This window comes from Echiichthys vipera (genome assembly GCF_963691815.1).
Source record: "Echiichthys vipera genome assembly, chromosome: 17".
NCBI lineage: Eukaryota > Metazoa > Chordata > Actinopteri > Perciformes > Trachinidae > Echiichthys > Echiichthys vipera.
This window is the reverse complement of record NC_139842.1, coordinates 14,992,836-15,012,498: the sequence shown is the minus strand read 5'-3', so window position 1 is coordinate 15,012,498 and position 19,663 is coordinate 14,992,836. Positions and strand designations below refer to the sequence as shown.

Here is a 19,663-nt window from a genome sequence, read left to right as displayed (position 1 = left end):
GCCTTCATGCATGTTTGGAAGACAGAGGGAGGAAGTGAGAGAGGAAGTGAGTGACAGCCATGTTTTAGAATTGGGGCATGTCAGCCAGGCCTGCTGTGTCAGAATCTCCTGATGCCCACACTGCCCATCCTAAAGCAGGATAACCTTGGCAGGCAGATTGGGGTCACTACTATCAAATTAGATACATCACATACACACACACACACACACACACACACACACACACACACACACACACACACACACACACACACACACACACACACACACACACACACACACACACACACACACACACACACACACACACACACACACAACACACACACATACACACACACACGCACACGCACATGCACACACACACACCATTGCACAATACAAATCACTTGGACATTGCATTTTGAAAAGGTAGACATGTCTGCACCCACATAAACAAGCAAATTCCTACTTGCTGTGCTCTTGCGATGCCCAACAAAATCATCTGGATAACTCCAGACAGAAACAGAGGGTCAGGGAAAATTCACATAAAGTTGGATTTTGGTTGAATTGCTAAAGCTCTCAACTGCCCAGCTGTGATGAGACGATGAGAGAATGCACTGAGTTGATAAAAATCCTGATATACTCGTCTGGGGTTTAATTAATGTGCACTCACTTAAAGGCTAGAAGCATACGCTCACGAGGCGTTCAGAATGCAAAGTAGTTACTCTTAGGAGTATTAAAGTCAACAGCAATTTTAAGCTATGGTGTTAGAAATCCAAACCTTAAAAAACATAAACTTGGAAAATTAATCAAAATTGATATTTTAACAAGTAAAAAGGCTGCTCTTTATCAGCTGGCTGCCAAGACTGAACCCAGTTCTTACAAACAATGAACCCACCGCAGCAAGATAACAATGCCGGCTTCACTTTGTGGCACACCTTTTAAACAAAATGCATTGAATAAGTTCAAATATCTTAAAACCCAACATAAAGTAAAGAGGAGAAAACAACTATTTGGGCGAGGTAGTTACATAACACACTATCAGTGCGTTACACTGAGACTTTCCACCTATACTTCACCGTAAATTTGTCAGAAATTGTTGTTGTCAGCAACAATGAAACAAATTACGATCAATTTGTATAAACTGTCTGAAAGTAAAATGTCTGTATTAGTTAATTTTTGCTCAATCGTTGGACTCTCCTGACTCCAAACCAAACCTTCGCCTCCATAGACAGTTTCTTTAAAGTGTCAAGTTAAAGATGTGACAGAATAATTCGTTGATGGTGCCACTGACACAAAAGATGGATACTTTCATTGTATGGGTCTCAGCAATGAGATGAAAAGAATGTCAACCTATTTTAAATGTCAGTCTCTTTTTGTTCTGAATCCCTGCTCTACTTTGTGCCACAGATCTAAACTGGGTCAACATCACATGTGGCGCCCCGGTGGGCTCTTCTGTGTGTGTGTCCATGTGTGAGTGTGTGCATGCGGGTGAACATGTATGTGAATGCTTCAAGACACAATCATGTGTATGTTACCATACATCAACTCTTGGAAGAGGGTGTCTACAGATTGCCTTGAGTGAACTCCAATGGCTGCTAAACACATACAAATTAGTTTTTCCCCACATAATTATTATCCCCAATTATATGGTCAGCATGCATTATCTGCAAATTGTCTGTTGCTGTGTTCATTAATAGAGAGAGTTGTGGATAGGTGGGCATGTAAAAAGATTGTGTGTGGATGCGTGGACTTTACATGTGTTTGTGTGCATGTTGCAACTGTAGAGTGTTTCAACGTCGCGTGTGCATGGCTGTGGTGTACCGTAGAGCAACAGTGAGGCGGGGGTTGCCCTGCTGGAGCTTTCAGATTAATAGACACTGATAATAACACACACAACACACAGCGCTTCTGTCCTTAATGAAGATGGATCTAGCCGGGCCTGGCGGTGCACAGGCACTCAGGGTGGCAGCCTGCCAGTCAGAGCCAAGTGACATCTGGGAACAGCTCAATGCAAAGAGCGGGAGGGAGCAAGATTCAACAGAGAGTACAATTTCATAACATTATCATGTTATATCATAATCCATTGTTGGTGGTTCATAAGATTAATGTCAGGGCCGGCAGTTATCACTCTTGTTGTGTAGACTTAATGGTCATAGTGAATTATTCATTTCATCCTATTGATTTGCGACGCAACTCATGCTGATATAGTTGACAGCGCAGGTTGACTGATACGGAGTACTGTATATCTTATTTGACTGTGAGGTTGAGACACGGGGAAATAAATGGATAAAGTGTGAGAGAAAAAGTCAAAAGCCAGAAACAAGAGGAAGTTATCTGTCTCACTGCAGACAGGTGTGGTACTAATTGGGCTGGTCAACGTTCTGTGTCTTCTTGTAGTTTGTTAAAGGCCCCCCTCATTTTTAGGTGAATACTTGTAATTTGGTTTTCTACTAGAACATGTTTACATGCTTTAATGTTCAAATAACACACGTCTGAAACGCTTATTTTAGAGCCTCATTAAGTCCCCCTCCTGAAAAAGCCAAGTCTACTCTCTTTGCGTCTCTGTAGCGTCATAGCAGCCGAGAAATGACTGAACTGCACTATAGCAGCACTTTCTACCTTCTACAGTATATTTATGACCACACAACCATACAGAAGTCCTGATGGCTCAGTTTCTGAAAAACAGACTGTGAATTTTTCTATGGATTGAGCATTTTGATACTTTGAGAGTGTTTATTTAGGACCTAACCTGCTTGTATAAAAAAAAAGACATTGAGAACTCACTTTAAATTAGATTTATGTTTGTCATTGCCAAATTGAAATTTCAGACTGATTTAATGTATAATTTTTCTGCTGGTTATGATTGGTTTAGAGATGGCTGCCAAATTGGGTCAGAGGTTCCATCCCTGTAAGATATTAGAGCCCATTAGAGCGAGGCTGCAGCCAGTGTTTGTTTTAGAAGACAGGTGGGTGCTGAGGTCACTTCCTCTGGCAGCTGTGGCGGGCATCACAGGCAAGCATTGATGGGTGGTGGCATTGCCTCCTGTTGCATCAGTAATAATGAACAGTGACAAGCTCTCTGCCGCCGCAATAAATCACAGGCCACACTGGAGACACTGAGGACCAGGCTGGGGAGCATGCTCTCTCTGCTGCGTGGTGTCATTGCTGATGAACAGACTGACTGGCTGGCTGGCTTGGGGGCAGACTATCTCTATCAGTCATTCACAGATGAAGCCCTGTTATCACACACAGTCAACCCCCTTTAAATACTCATGCACTCTGATTAGCATGTACAACTGTCACTCTTACTGCCTGCTTTATAGCCAGCAAAGCTTTTTTTTTCTTAGAGCTACAACTGTTTCGGAAAATTATAACAGTTAAAGTATAGACTCTACAGATGAGGAGTGTGTGGGTTGGGTTTATGGAGAGTCGCAGCTGAGGGTGGATGCTGAAGCAGGAAAAAGTGGACAGGAGTGTCTATTGAATAAAGTGAGGGTCTCTCTCTCTCTCTCTCTCTCTCTCTCTCTCTCTCTCTCTCTCTCTCTCCCTCTCCCCCTCTCCCTCTCCCTCTCCCTGCTTCCTTTTGCCTTTACCTCTTTGACAGCCACACTAGCCCTGTTTGATATCCCTCCACTATGTTCTGCAGCTATGCAGATTCCCTTGTCTCATTTGCATTCCCTTAAAGCACACTTCCATTAAAGTGTCTCCTGTTTTTTTTTTTGTCTCTTCCCTCTTTCCTTCTGTTTCTTCAAATAGGTCTTTTTTCCCTTGGTTGCTGTTTTGGAAGGAGCCTTATTCCCTGTTGACTACACAGCCTATCCCCGCTCTCCCTGAGTCAGTAATCAAACACATTGGCCCTAATACACAGGCCATTACAAGAGCTCTGATGTTCCATCTGCACACAGCCGGCACAATGGTGTCATTATATAAACAGCCCTGCTGCTGCATCCTGAGAGATACTACCACACCACAGCTCCGGCCTTAACTGACCTACCTCAGTAAACGGAGAAGTGTTGGGATGATTTGATCTGAATGTGCTTGTGTAGTCACTGGCTGCCATCTTAACAGCATTATCCATCCTGAAAGAATGCTCTCGACTTAAATTTACAGTTCTCACTATGACAGAGGCTGTGTGGGCTGTTGAGCGTCAATGCAAATGTAATAGAATCAGGTTGTTGTGAAGGAATAATATCTAATGCTATTATGTTGTCTTTGCTAGCGATAGCCTCACCAAAAAGGATTATGGAGATTAGTGATAGGCCCAACTGGAAGATAACAGTGATGGGGGTAGGAGGACGGCGGTTTATACAAGCTGGTGTCTTTTTTTTTTGCAGTGACATTGATTTGATCTTGTTTTGCCATCTGTTAAGTGTACAGAGGTGGGATTGTACAATTTGTAGGAAATTATTTGAAGGTTGTCTTTTTTAAATTTAGAGATTTAGTTAATTAAAGGCACGATTAGGATTTTATGCAGAGATAATCCCTCTCTGTCATCACTTACAAAGTGTGTGGCGATATCTGTATTTGGAGAGACCCTGCCTTCTCCCTGTCTTTCTTATTTTCCTATGTTCAGGGTGTTTCAGGGCATCAACCTCTATAAAAGTGCAGCGACTAGGTGTCAGATCGTAAGCATGCATCTCAAAGGAAGCTATGAGTTATGTGAGGCGCAGAGCTGGGTGATATGACGATATTTTTTGTCAAAGTGATATAAAATCGAAGTTTATTATATGTATTTTTCTTTAGCGTTTGTATGACAATGTTAAAAAACAGGAGTCGAAGTATGTTATGGATATATTTAAGTCATTTTGGTGATGTTTTATGTTCTGATCTTTGCATACTTACAAGTATTTTATTCACACAGGCATTTACAAAAATAGGCTTTGATATAAACTAGGCATGTGGTTGTTTCATATGTACTCTTTATTTATTGAATTACCGGGAAAACTGCTATACTATATCATCGTATACATTTTAGATATGAAATCACCTATGTGTGGATAAAATATTTTGGCCATATCGCCCAGCCCTAGTGAGGCGAAACGCCAAGCAGACAAAGCTTGTTCCAAAACATGAGTGAATCTGGGCTTGACTTTCACCCACTAACGCGCACTGTAACCCTCGTTTCGCTGGGGAGGAGGGACCATCTTTGAAAATTGTGTATACAAACCGCACCTGCATTTATATACTAAATATTTCCATTTGTTTTGAATTTCATATATAAAGGTGTCAGACTGTCTCAGCGGTTACCCTTGATGTCACTTTTAGCACACTGATTAAAGTAAACTTTTTTCCCATATTCAGAGTTATCTGATTCCATGCGCTCCGTTAATGGGATTTTTGACACACAGTGTTTGTGGAAGTGTGTCCAAATCATCACTTTGGCTAATTTGAATAATCATTGAATTAAATTCGACTGTCATACCTCAGCATCCTGGAAGGAAGGTTTGACAGTAAAAACACAACCTCCCACTCAGCAAAGCCCGATCACAGATGGTGATGGTAATGATATTTCATGGTATGTCTGTTACATTTCCAAAGGAAAAGTAGGATAATTATATTCACTTTGGCGAATGATTAGTTTTATGGAGGGGAAGAAGTAATTAATGAATTCTATCTCATCCTCATTTATTGTTACACTTCCTTGTATTGCTCCCCCTTGCCTAACTCAAGAGAGTACAAAAGAGTATCGAGTGTGACAAAGCTTCAGCAACGATGAGTCAGAGGGAGAATTACTTAGAGGCCCCCAGGCGAAGCATACGTTTTTGTCGTTCTCTGCAGTCTCATCAAACCCTAATACTACATGGCTAGCCTCCACTGAGTCTAGTGATACTTTCCTTTGAAATAAAGTGCCTGTCTTAGACCTGACTGAAACCAAATCCCAACAGCACTTGCAAAATAAAGCACTTGTTTTTGATTTATTCCAATTTAAGGGGATGTTGGAAGTTTATTTGAGCTGAATTTTGACTTGATTACAAATATTTAATGCAGCAGTTTACATCACTTTCTGATTTGTAAGTGAGATGTGATGCCATTCAGTTTTGCACGCTCGACTGTGCTGGTTGCTAGGAGGCAATAATTTCCTTCATAGCAGGAGCTTTGCTACTGAACCAACTATTTGTTATTGAAGCATCTGAGGCATAAACATCAATCCTAATAGCATGGGAAATGCCGGTGCTTCATCTCAGGATGCAAAGACTTTTTTTGCATGAAGCAACAGACCGTCAGAAGTCATGACTGTCAAATCTTAAAATCAATCATGAGTGTTTTCTTAACCAAATAAATTTGTGTGTTTGTGTTTTTCTGCTCCCGCTTGGCTTCCCATTGCCCTGCATGATCTTCACTTGTTCATACAACATACCCCTTCTTCAAATATTTTGAAAAGCTAATTAGAAACTTTATGTGCGCAACACATCTTTGGCAAGCTCTTAGTGGAAATTTTACCTTTAAAGCTGCAGTGTTAGTCCAATCAGCAGTGTGGATCTATAGCATGGGCTGCAGTCAAGCATGCACCGATTTGACTCACACTTGTCTCTCCTACCTTGATATCAGATTCCCCTTGGAGGGAAAAAAAACAGGAAAGAAAGCCTGAAGATATAGCAGCTCCGAGAGTTGTACCAGCTTTTCTAATTATGCAGCAGAAACAGTCTACGATGTCAACTCTTTGTTCTACCTCCTTTTGATTCTGGCTGGGTAATGTTCCTAACTAGCTTTTTTCTGTACAGAAATTACTGGGTAAACATGAATGGCTCTCCTGAAAGACACACAACCCTTAACAGTTCCCCGTAATCCATATAAAAGGACTTACGACACCCTGTTCTCAATGTCTGCTAAAGCAAACAGATCCTAATGATCATGGTGATTATCGTAATGATCCAATAGATAGTGGATAATGAGGTTATTTGATTTGGAACTGTAAATTGATAGCAGAAGAAACAGAGGGTAGCATCCCAAACAAGATGACGAGCTGTGCACTTAAGTGTTACTCAGCCGCTGCTTTGTTTAGACACACGCATGTCCTTCTTTGTCTTGATACAACTGACATATCATTCACCCTGACTCCCACTTTCTCTCCTGCTCGCCCTTCTCACCTTTCCACCAGTGTACTGAAATTGCCGTCCATTCTCCCCATTTGTGGGCTCCGGTCTCATAGGGATATGATGTTCCGCTCTATTAGAAGAGAAACAGTGATGATAATAATGGTGGATGTGATCAGTGCAGAAGGTCAGCCTCTAGCCTTGGGTGCATAACATCCTCCAAGTAGGGAGAGCGGGGAGGGCGAAGACACCCATCTCACACCCTGCAACGACTCCTAACCTTCCTCCACCCAGAGGCAAACTGACTCATAGATGCAGGCAGAAGCAATGCTTTCTCCTTTGACATTACTTCCTGATTTCTTACTATTCTTTCGCTGTTCTCACTTGGCTATTTTCAGCAGTTTCTCCTCCCACTCTCTTATTTAATCTCGTGAAGTCATCCTTCCCTTACTTTGTTTGTTCCTTACTTCTTTTGCTCCTTCTGTTCCTTGTTTATTAGCGGCTCAATCTGCGTGATGTTTCTTCTTCTTCTTTTTTTTGTTCTACCATTTCGGAGCATTGGCCAACACTACATCCTTCTTTCCTCTAGTCCTTCTGTTGTCCCTTCCTCCTACCACATTGAAATGTGTGTGGTGGGATGCTAGCTTTTTTCCCCCCACAAAATAAAATCAATTTATCCACCCTGCAGTTTTCTCTCCCCCCTACATCCCTCAATCCCCAACCTGCCCTCCCTCTCCCCCCTTCCTGCTCTTTTTCTCTGGCCCTCCTCATCTTCTCAGACCACAGGAGAGCTATTGTTGAAAAGTACAGACAGAAGCACAGTCAAAAGAAACAAGAGGAAAGACAAATTTTTCTTATTAAAACCAGGGAAGTTGGAGAAAAAAAATGACGGCCTGTCACTGCACAGGAGGGGATCACTTTTTGACCGTTAATAATACAGCGAGATAGAAGGTGGGGGGAGCGTTGCCGTCAAGGATTCTACAAGGCTATCACATGGCTATTCCTATTTGTTTATTGCTTTCCTACTATTTCTTATTCTCACCTGCCCTCCCTCTAAGCATGTCCTTTGCTCTCAGCTTGTGGTCTTAGAGGGTGGTCACAAACAAACGCAAACTGAGGCACAGGCTGCAATAGTGCAGGGGTTTTGTGTGTTGTGCCTATGCTAGAAATAAATGCTGATGTAAAGAACAGCTGCTGCCGATGTGCTTCGTACTCTGTGTTCTTGTTGCGTTATCTCTCCCTCGTCGCTCTTTGCTCACCCCTTCTCTCTCACTCCCTTGCTCTTAATCGACGACATCCAACATACTAATCCACACAGTGACACCCAGGCAGGTCGGTGGCTGCGGGCCGGGCGTTGCCACTGGGGAGGAGGGTAAATATCAGAGAAGGTCAGGAAGAGGAGGGGCTGGAGAGGTGGAGGAGAAGCCAAATCAGCGATGATGATGATGAGAGGGAGTGAAGCCACCCAGTCAGTTAGGATCTGCCATCTTGGCTGCCAGGAGAGATTGGCCATGCCCGCATGTTGATGTGTGTGTTGTTAAGCAAACGTAAAAGGATCAAAAGACTACACGTTTCACAGTTTTGTAATTTAAAATGTGAACTTACGTATACTTTGAGTTATTACTATAAATTGTTTGGATCAATCAAATAAAGGGGTTAGAGAGTTGGATAGATCAAAGGAAATCTTCTAAACCCCTCTCCAAAAAAATCAAATGCCCCCACAAACACAATCACACAGATACAGACAGATGCAGTCCAATCCGTCTGTTTCATCAGCAAGCTCAGCAGGAGGAGTATTAGCTCCAACAATACTGTCTCGACTGTTTTCTGTCTTCCAGCCCCTGGAGGGGCAGAACAGTTTCTACTGTCAAAAATTCAGCTAAAGTTCTAGATTATGATTTATTTCATTAGGCAAATGAGATGTGTGAGCCCTACAGCACTGCCGACTGAGTCCCCACTTTTCACTGTCTCGCTTTGTGTGCACACCCGTACGCAAACACAAACACACACACACACACACACACACACACACACACACACACACACACACACACACACACACACACACACACACACACACACACACACACACACACACATAGAAGACATGTACACATTGTTCACATGTTGAATATAGCACCATTAACAGCCCCAAAACATATGTAGCATGTCTGATTCAATCAAGCATTCAAACACTGTGGAGTGATGAGCTGGTAGTGGTAACAGCTGTTGCCATGCCATCTTGCACAAAATGGCCTCAGATCTCCCTGTCTGATCATTATACCTGACCACCACAGGGGGAGCTTTGTCTCTCCTCTCCTCTCCTCTCCTCTCCTCTCCTCTCCTCTCCTCTCCTCTCCTCTCCTCTCCTCTCCTCTCCTCTCCTCTCCTCTCCTCTCTCCTCTCATCTCCTCTCCTCTCCTCTCTTCTCCTCTCCTCCCTTTCGCCTGCTCAGATACCATTTAGTATGCTATACCACTCATTAACCACTCAGTTTTGTGGAGAGTTATTATCACACATTCCAGTGATAAATGCATAATAAATTAGTCAATACTGTCTAATTCAAATGCCATACTGAGAGGGGTAAGAATGAAAAACAAAACGAAAGAATAATTTCTCTTTATGGATATATGGTTACATATAAATATTCATGATATTTCTATCCCGCTTTTTCTGCAGGATCACCCTCAGGGAGGGTGTAAGCTGAGGAAGTGCCCCCCGCCCCCCTCCCCTGCTCACCTGTGCCTGCTGACTGCCTCTACGCTTTAGCATCATCCCTTGCCCCGCCCCCTGGTCAGCCTCCAACATGGCTCTAGCAATCTGGATCATCTTCACCTGTGCTGTGGCTTTCAGCAACGTCGCTCCATCCTCACCAGGTGCGTAATAAAAAGGTGCCATATTGTAAAAAGTGAAGTGAGATTTTCACGTCTTCTTTTTTTGTTTGTTTTAAAAACTGAAAAGAGACAGGTTCCAAAATGGGGGACATTCAGACAGACACGTTGAGAAAAATTTTTTTTTTAACATTACAGTAACACATATAAATGCCTTCCAGTAGAAACCTTACATGAACCTGAAAATTTGCATAATGTGGTACCTTTAACATTTTGTGGTATTTTTTTAATATTGTCACATAACATTACAAATAACTGAACTCATGTCTATTTGAATTTGACATTTATACTGTTCATTTATACATACGGTTTATACAATATGTATCATTTTGCATTGCTTCACTGAACCGGCTTGTAATGTAGCACATAAGCTCCACTCTGCTCTGTAACTGGCCTTACCAGGTTATTGCAAATGAGGATGTAATATTTATACGTTAGCTACGTGATGAAGGTTGTAAGTGTATTGACTTGCTGACCAGGCTAGAAACGCTGCACTTGATTAACCAAACTGTCTCTACAGGAGAGAGATTTTGAGTGAGGTAGAAAGTGTATGTGTGAATGTCAATAACATTTCTTGTCATCTCGATGTTAGTCGGAGCGTAGCAAGAATATAAGGGGGGAATCCGTGCATGTAATGGTACCATATGTGTGACCTCCTTGAATGTGCCGTGTACCATAAAATATTTCATATTGGGTTTGTGTGCGTGCTAGCTGTGTGTGTAGCCCGGCAGCAGGTGACCTGGTTGGGCCGAAGTGATGCTGGAGGGTGTGTGTGTTGGAAGATGTGTAGGGAAGGGGCGGCAGGGATTGCAGGGGGAGGCAAAGGGCCAAGGAAGGAAAGGAGGAGCTGTTGGGTGTCCTGCTAGTGGCCTGCCACCCAGACAGCAGTACACCATCTGCTGTACACTCTCAGTCAGCTCTGTGCCAATGAGCCGCTGGGTGATGGACAGTTAGGACGAGCAGGGGGGGGAGCAAGTTAGAGACACAGTTGCCACAGGGAGGGCCTAGTGAAGAAGCAGGAGGAGTTGAAGAAACCAAGGGAGAGAAGTTAAAATTAAAATGCATTTGTGTACGCCTATTACAGCGTTGGTTTTAGCTTTCGCTCTGTGTAAGCTCTGATTGGCCAGGTGCAGTTCTAATTTGAGTAGGTGCTGTTTCTTTCCATCTTAACTTGGCTTCTTTTGTAACATTGGATTTGAGTAGCGTACGCTCTGTTCCATTGGACACATTTGGCCTTTGGCGCTGTGCTGTTTGGTGTTTATGTGTGTGTGTGTGTGTGTGTGTGGGTGTGTGCATTTGCTTGAGAATAATCCAACTATCAGTGTGACCTGGCACTTGGTGGGTATTAATAATGCATTAATAATCAATTGACTGTTATCAGCCCCAAAGCACAGGCGCAACATTTGGTTTGATGAAATTAAAAAAATTTTCCTAATAAAATCAGGCACACAGGCGCACACATAGACACATGCTCATGCACACCCACACCATTTTGGTGCTTACAATTTTGGCAGCTACATTTTTGGCTGAAATGTATTCTTTTTATTCTACTCTAGTGTGACCAGAGGAGAGGGAGAGAAAAGAATTTAAAGCAACAGAGCAGGGTTTTGATGTGGCCAGTGCTGGTGAAATCACTTTGAGGCTAATCAGCACTCATTTGGAAACCTGCAGGATCATCACACGTGGCTTCACAGTCTAATGTGTACAGTACCCCTGCTCCTCCTCCGTGTCCCAACTAATCTGTGTGCTTTAACCTCACTCTGCTCCTGGCTGCACATTCTAATATTTACCCATGACACTCACATAATTTACTCTCCTCAGGAACCAGCTCCTTAATGCAAATGTTCCTAACCAGCATGAGCTTTGTACATATACTTATTCTGTTACTCTGTCCCACAAACCTCACCTGCCCTATCATCTTGTTAGTTTACTGTGCAATTATCCATTTCTCTTTGAAAAGCAGGGGCTGAGTGAAACAAAACTGTGAATGCAAACTCACAATCTCTGCACAGTCATGTTCCTAGAAGTACCAAACATACAGACTAACCTGCATACCCTGACAAACTAAATGTCCCGCTGATTCCACAGAATGCTCGAGAATGTCCAACCCTTCATACGCAGTGTTGTTGCTCTGAAAGCCCATTAGGCTTGCTAAATGTGGCAGGCATTGCAGGCAGCTGCGCCGTACGTGATGAAGCCCTGACACAGACCTTTCATTTAGCACAGCTCAAGCATCGGCGTGTGTATGTGTGTTTGTATTTATATGCACCAGTGGTCTAAGCAGGACCATAATAAGGCCACTTGTGGGTCATTTCAGTCTGTAATGTGGGTGAGGTGTGTTCATTTGCATGTATATATACTGTGAAGACAATGGAGTAAAAGCACTGCTGGGTCTTTGTGGTGATCACATACATGCTCTTTGGATACTTGAGGCGCACTGTGCTTATTTATCTTGTAAAGGGCTCATTGCATAGGTGGAATATGGCCTTAAAGAAATATAAAATGAAACTATCAACCCAAGGTACACTGTACTGTAGGGTTTGTGCACAATTAAAATGCCTTTATTGCACATTGCAACACGTATTTATAATGATCAATACCTTCATCAGGGACAATGTATATATGAGTCTGTGTTGGTTTTTGTGTTTGCATGAATGTGTTCACATGTAAGATTAGTGTATGTCATGACTTTGCAGAAATTGTGAGTTTGCATTCACAGTTTTGTTTCACTCAGCCCCTGCTTTTCAAAGAGAAATGGATAATTGCACAGTAAACTAATAAGATGATAGGGCAGGTGAGGTTTGTGGGACAGAGCGGGGAATAAATATATGTACAAAGCTCATGTATGTGTGTGTGTGTGTGAGTACAGTATATGTGTGTGCCACTCCTATCAGGACACCAGTGCTAGCTGACTAGTGGAATCTGTTCTCATCTCCCCTGCATTTAAGCCTTTGCTCTCAGATCAGTCGCATGGAAAGGCCCCTGGTCCTTTAGTGCACACGCAGACATTTTTATGCGTCCCCCCCTCCTCTTCCCCTTCTTTTTTTCTTCTGTCCCTTTTCCCTGAACAGTAGTTATTATTTAAGGATAGGAGACTAGCTGTTTTTACACATCTTCTCAACAAAGTGCTTTAGTCTCTCGGCTATCCCTGGATGGTGACAATGTCTGAATGGGGACAGATCTCAAAGCAGTATTTTGCTTTCTATAATGCAGAGGTGGGTAGTTATTTTTCATGAAGGGCCACATGAAGAATGCACTATGCATTTGCAAGCCAGATGCTTTTTTATGTCCGAGCTGAAAGTTGCCACATTTCCACTGCATGGCATGGCTCTACTCAACTCCACTCTCCCTTTTTTTTTTTTTTTCCATTAGCAAGGGTTTTCGATATTACCTTGTACCTGTTTTTGGTATACCTCAGTCAAGGTTCAAAGCGAGCTGAGTCACTGTGGAACACTACAGACCATTGCTTGGTCAGCAAGAACCATCACTACCAGCCTTCACTGAGGAGATATACTACCCACAATGGAAAATGAAATTGAGAAAACCATCTGGTACCAAAAGTGAGAACCATGCAGTGGAAATGAGATATAGTGTTGCTCAACTCTAGATTTTAGATTCCAAGTAAAGATCTTTAAAAAATACTTGACCTGAAAGTACATCCATTATTTAATTTTTGGACAGAGAGAGAGAGTAGACTTTCTGTCCTGCAATACTATAATATTAAAATGATAATTTCAAAACTGCAACCTACTCATTAATTCATAAGAATTGATTCTCTGGCAGGCTTGTACCGAAGCAATAATATCTCAAGAGTAGGCAATAAAGCCGTAGTACCGCTAACTTTGCCATGTGGGTTCTGTAAACTGTGATCTCTATGTTTTTATACACATTTACATACATAACACCACCCTCATAACTGAGCATAGTTCAGGCAGAGCTCTGTACTAGCTGATCTGATCAGGGGACACTAAAACAACAAAGTGAGGTGACTTTAAAACCTGGCAGGCTCACACTGTTCTCATTGCTCCTGTGTGCTGCACAAGCTGCTGTTAAAGTTTCCTTAGTTTCTAATTAATGATTCATTGAAGCAATTTAGGAAGTTAGTAGTATATATTTTAGAAGGATTTTTTCACCAATTACAGTAGTACAACTTCTTGTTGCCACCATTTCCTTTGACAAAGGTATTCGTTTCAGAATCATAGACAGACAGGTGACTTATACCAGTTTAAATTCAAAACAAACAACATGCATTTTGCAGGTTCTAATAGCTTTGTGTTTTATAGACTGAGACCATCAGAAGTGCCTGGCTATGTATGTGTTTATAGAGACGAGTAAATGCTCTCATTTAGTCTCAAAATAACCTTTGAATATGTTTTACTGTGTTTGCTTCTTTGCCATAAAGCTGAAATCCACAGGCTTCACTAACACTAATTGCTAATATAGAGGCTTGTGAATATCGCTGCGCATCATCTGGATATTGCAATAAAAAATGATCTAAAGCATTTTTTCCCCTGTTTCTCTCTCCTTGAATCTTGTGCTTTTTTCAAGCATTTTTTGTCGTATCCCCATTTCACTAGCAACAGTCGGTGCTTCTCACTTCCCTAACCCGTCTCTCATTTCCATCCAATCTCTGTGCTTTCTCTCCCCAAACACCTCAGCTATTACTCCCTCTCTCTGCGTTGTGATGTCCTTCCCCCAAACTCACCTCTTTTCGCTGGTCTCTCTCTTCTATTTTCATCCTGTCTTCCTTTTCCCATCTTCCCCACCTTATCGCCTTACCCCACTCACTATCCATACTCTCTCCTCGATTATCACCCCCCTGGCTCTGTTTTCTTTTCCTCTCCCTCTGCCCAATGTCTGTTGACGGGGCACATCCTTTCCTTTTCCTTTCACTCTTTTTTGCCTCTTTCTGTCTCCCTCTCATCCTCTCTTTTGCTACCTGCCCTGCTCCTTCCCTGATGCTGGGGGTTGCTGTGCTCTTCAAAGCCCTTGGTGAGAGCAGTAGATCACAGAGAGGACTGTGTGAGTGAAAGGTTAATGGATGGCCTTTGAACATATATTGGTAGGCGGGGGGTGGGCAGTAGAAGGAGGGAGAGGCCGGGTCGGAGTGGCGGTGTGTTCTTTCAAACCTCCCTTTGAAGATGACGCACACTGCTCTCATGTGTCTGGGCTTGTATACAGGGGCTGGGACTTTTTTGTTTATTCATTCGTCCGCAGTGTTAGTGTACGTGCCTTTGTGCGTGCCCATTTTGTTTGTGTGTTTGTGTTTGCTTGTAGTTGTGTGCATCGGGGTATGTTAGTTTGTGTACATTGATTTGTGTACCGCAAACAAGCTCCCACGTAAAGGATTGGAGACTGTGTTCCTGTTTGTGCAGTCGTGTGATAGCTGCTTCTTTTCTCTCAGGGCCTAGCTGCGTAACTTTGAGGCTTTGTAGCCGTAAAGGTGTGTGTGTGTGTGTGTGTGTGTGTGTGTGTGTGTGTGTGTGTGTGTGTGTGCGTGCATGTTGTTTTGTGAGTTAGTGCAGAAGTGCTGGTGTGTATGTGTCAAGCATGTCATGTGTTCGAGAATGTGTGCATTTGCTTTTTTGTGTTTTGTGGATTGATAATTACCAGCAGCAGCTTACGGCTGGCAGCCAAGGGCAGAGTGTAGAGAGGGATGGAGAGAGAAAGACGTAGTGAGAGAGATGGATTAGTGGAGAGACTGGTAAAACTATAAGAGGGGGTGAAGGAGGAGAAAAGGATGGCAAGGGAAGTGGGGAAAACTGGAGGTAAAGGGTCAGGACAAGAGGGAGGAATGGAGACACGGAGAGAACGAGGGGAGGGTGAAGAGGATGGGCGGGGAGGGTAAATGAGAGACTTTCAGGATGGATGAAATTGGATGAGGGATCGAGGGATGGTGCTGAGGTGAAAACTAAAAAAAATAAACGAGATGCGAAACATACTGTATGTTCATTTCACTTCAGGTGAACAAGATGGCATACACTGATAAGAGGGATTCAGTCGGTTTTAAAGCCAATTTCATTTTTATTACAAAAAAATGAAGATACAGGAGCTCCCGAAACGCTGCACACTGTAGATACCTAACGACAAACTGATCGATCAGCTCATAAACATGGAGAAAAAATACACACAGACACACACACACTCCGTCCACACTTCCAAGCCTTTGGCTTGGCATCTAAGAAGGTTAATTAAGTGTTTAATGCAGCGGCAGGGTTGGGCTTTGACGCTCATCTTTCCTAACTGGTCTCTGGATGCCCTGAACTTGCAACTCTTCAAAATGCACACACACATTTTTCTGATGGAAGGCCTGGCATGTTACTCACTCAGTCCCCCCTTCTCTCCTTCACAGTTTGTTTCTCACTCTCCCTCCTTTTTTCACATCACTTTCTTCTCTTGGGTCGCTCACAACCTTCCTCACTTTTCTCTCTGTGCTTTATACGCCCCTCATCCCTGTGGCTGTTTCCCTACATCCCCTGCAGTTTTACTCCACCGCAATGTTTATATGAATCTAGGTCTGACTCACTGTCTGCTGGCCTGCCTCTTGCGATATGGGCTGGGAACAGAGAACAGAATAGAGTTGTGTTTGGCCTGTAGCGCCGCTCCTATCCCTGGGGAGATGGAGGATATTTTACACCGGGTGAATCTCCTACTTTTTTTAGGCAGGCTGATTTTTATTTTTGGGCTATGCTGTTTCCCCCCCGTTGAGGCGCTTTTATTGCATAATTAGATGCCAGGGCCAGCAATGAAGTGGTTTGACAGTATGAGCACGTCCCGTCTCGCCTCCCTCCTCAAGTGTGTGTGTGTGTGTGTGTGTGTGTGTGTGTGTGTGTGTGTGTGTGTGTGTGTGTGTGTGTGTGTGTTGCTCTGTCTCAGTGGCTTTTTAACCGCCTGTCTTAATCTCTCTGCTATGCCTGCTAGTTCCCCCCACAGCAAAGTTTGTCAACACACACAGAGTTCTCGAGGTTGAGGGTTGTGTGTGTCTGCAAGAATTTTGGTGTATATGCATCATTGCAAATGCATGAATATGGGTTGCATGAGGGTGTGTGTATCCCATTTCCAATGGGGCCACGTTTAATTCTCTTATGAATGATGTAATGTTATGGGCTGTGTTGTAATTCAGTTCAGTTAGAGGACTAGGCTGCTGTGGAGAGAGGCTGTCTGTGCTGACTGGATCAGAACAAAAGAAGCTTCTCTCTACCACATATCTGTCTGCCTAACTCCTTTTATGTTGATGACCTTGTGCCTCCACATAGAACGGTCGTCACATTCATCTTCTGCCAACATCTACTTTTGATGGTTTCTATCTTTTTCTATTGTTGCTCTGTCTAATTTGCTGCGGTGTTCCATTTCTTCCTCCCTGTGTGTTAGCTTAACTCGGTTCCATCATAGTGGATGTGTGTCATTTAGGCGCTGCTTTGTGTTCTGACCGTATAGAGTGGCTGGTGACTCCCAGTACAGTCGCTCCTCATCGCATCTCCTCCGTCTCCTTCGCCTGTAGGAGACAGGAGGAAGAGTCAGAGGAGATGAGATAGCATCCTAGCTTTGAGGCCAGTATTACCCCCTCGCATCCATCCATCCATCCATCCATCCACACAAACACACGCACACACACACACACACACACACACACACACACACACACACACACACACACACACACACACACACACACACACACACACACACACACACACACACACACACACACACACACACACACACACACACACACACACACACACACACACACACACTGTCCCTCACAGCCCCCACCCCCTGCACCCTCATGTTAGGCCTTTAGGTTTGTCTCAGGATGTCACTTTGTCACAACTCCTCAGCTTGAAGGCTGCCTGGATGTGACAGTTCTGGCCGCATCGCCTCAGCTTGTCTGTGGTGACAGGCCACGCTCGAGCGAGTCATTAGGCTAACTCGTAGTGCTAAATGAATTGCTAAGATATAGCACTAAGCTGATAAAGTACTGGAGAAATTGCTCAGGATTATTCTGTGCTAGAGAGGAATTCCCATCACTGAGACCTCTGGCTAACTGCAAGGCCAAACCTTCTCGCCCAATTATTTCTGTAAAAAAACCCACACACTTTAGTGATGACACAGTCCAAGGTCAGAGTCAGATATGTTAAAATCAAAATGCCTTTATGTCTGAAAGCACACCACTTATGGTGGGACATTTTTACTTTTGTTTCAATTAAATTTCTGTTCAAAGTGAAGATCTTTTCTTAATTCTAATTGTACATTCTCCTAGTGTGTCTTGATATAACAAACCAGATTTTCTTTTTACTTTTTTCAAGTGCTAGTCACAATTATTGGTTGCAGGTCATGTCTACTCATCACCAAATGGTGTTGGATATGGGCAAACATTTGTGTGTGTGTATGTGTCGTGCATGCTCATTCTTGTAATGGTATGTAACGGATGTGACTGTTACCATTGTCGGAATCTGGTTAAATCATTTTTAAAACATGAACAAATACTTACAGAGATTGAACGCCACTTTATTTTATTATCTAGTCAGTCATAATTGAAAAAGAGCAATGATAAATCACTTTAAAGGAGTTGTTTCAGGGCTAAATTACATGGTATCGGATTGGTGTATCAGAGGCTTTAAAAAATAAAAATAATTAACCCAGATATCCAAAAAAATGTATGCAAAAGCAATAAACAATGGCAGATCCAACTGCAGACAATGTGTGTGGGAATGAGGGAAGATAGATGATAGAAGATGTCCAGTATTTTTAAATAATGCGAATAATGTGTTTACTCGCAACTAAAACTCATGCCCTCATGTTTCCAACTTCCCTTTATCAATTATTTCACAATCCCAATTACTATGGTGTGGCTGATTTGCCAGTCAGATGTCAAACAAAATCAGTGAATCAGAACTATAACAAAAATATGGTAAGTCATGAAATAATAACTATTATTCTTTAATTTTGACACCTACAGAGTGTGTGCAAAGACTGCCTTTGTTTCTACAAAATGATGTTCTTGTATGAGGGTCCAGGCATCTATCCACCCTCAGGCTTTAATTACTGTGTGATGATAATGAGTCAAATCCAATCAGTTCTCTCTCTTGCTCTTAATTTCTATGGAACTTCTATTATGAAGCCAACCGCTTCAGCCCCTCACACCAGCTACCCTGGAGTGACACCAGGCTGTCACCGTGTGTGTGTGTGTGTGTGAGAGAGAAATTGCTGTGACTTGCACACTGCCACATCTACGCACATCAGCTTGTGTAATTATCGAATTTGCTCATATCATTATCAGTATGTGGGACAATTGGTAACAATTTCTCGCAGATGACATATATTAACACAGTTTTATATACCACAGGAGATGAGTCATAGTCTCACAGTAAGGGGATTAGATCCACCTATACATATGGCTGCTGCTGAGAAAGACACTATGTCATCCAGCTATTATCAGTCTGACAGGCACGACTAAGGTGTGTGTGTGTGCGTATGCGCCTGTGTTGGCTGAAGAGACCCTGAAACCTTAATGGATTCCTGCGGAGTGAAGGACAATCGTAGCCCATGGCCAGTCCAAGCTTATCCTCTGCTCATCTCATCTCAGTGCAGTTCAGAGCCAGCCACAGCTCCAGCTAGGCCTCAGGCCATCTGGCTGATACACAACCATACACACTCACACACACACACTCTCTCTCAGACACATATTGAATCCCTGAAGTTAAGTCCCACACGTGTTTGTGAATATGCCATTCAAAAATCTCCCCATAA

General features: G+C 43.0%; 1 protein-coding gene across 1 annotated transcript in view; it reads left to right on the top strand.

Annotated features, from left to right (window-relative positions):
• Positions 1–9,825: 9,825 nt before the first annotated feature.
• Positions 9,826–19,663, top strand: part of adgrl1a (adhesion G protein-coupled receptor L1a) — a gene marked incomplete at both ends in the record, with an annotated part of 46,521 nt that continues 36,683 nt past the window's right edge. The window contains 1 exon segment of the mRNA XM_083931263.1: positions 9,826–9,895. Within this exon segment, the coding sequence (XP_083787389.1) occupies positions 9,826–9,895 (70 nt within the window).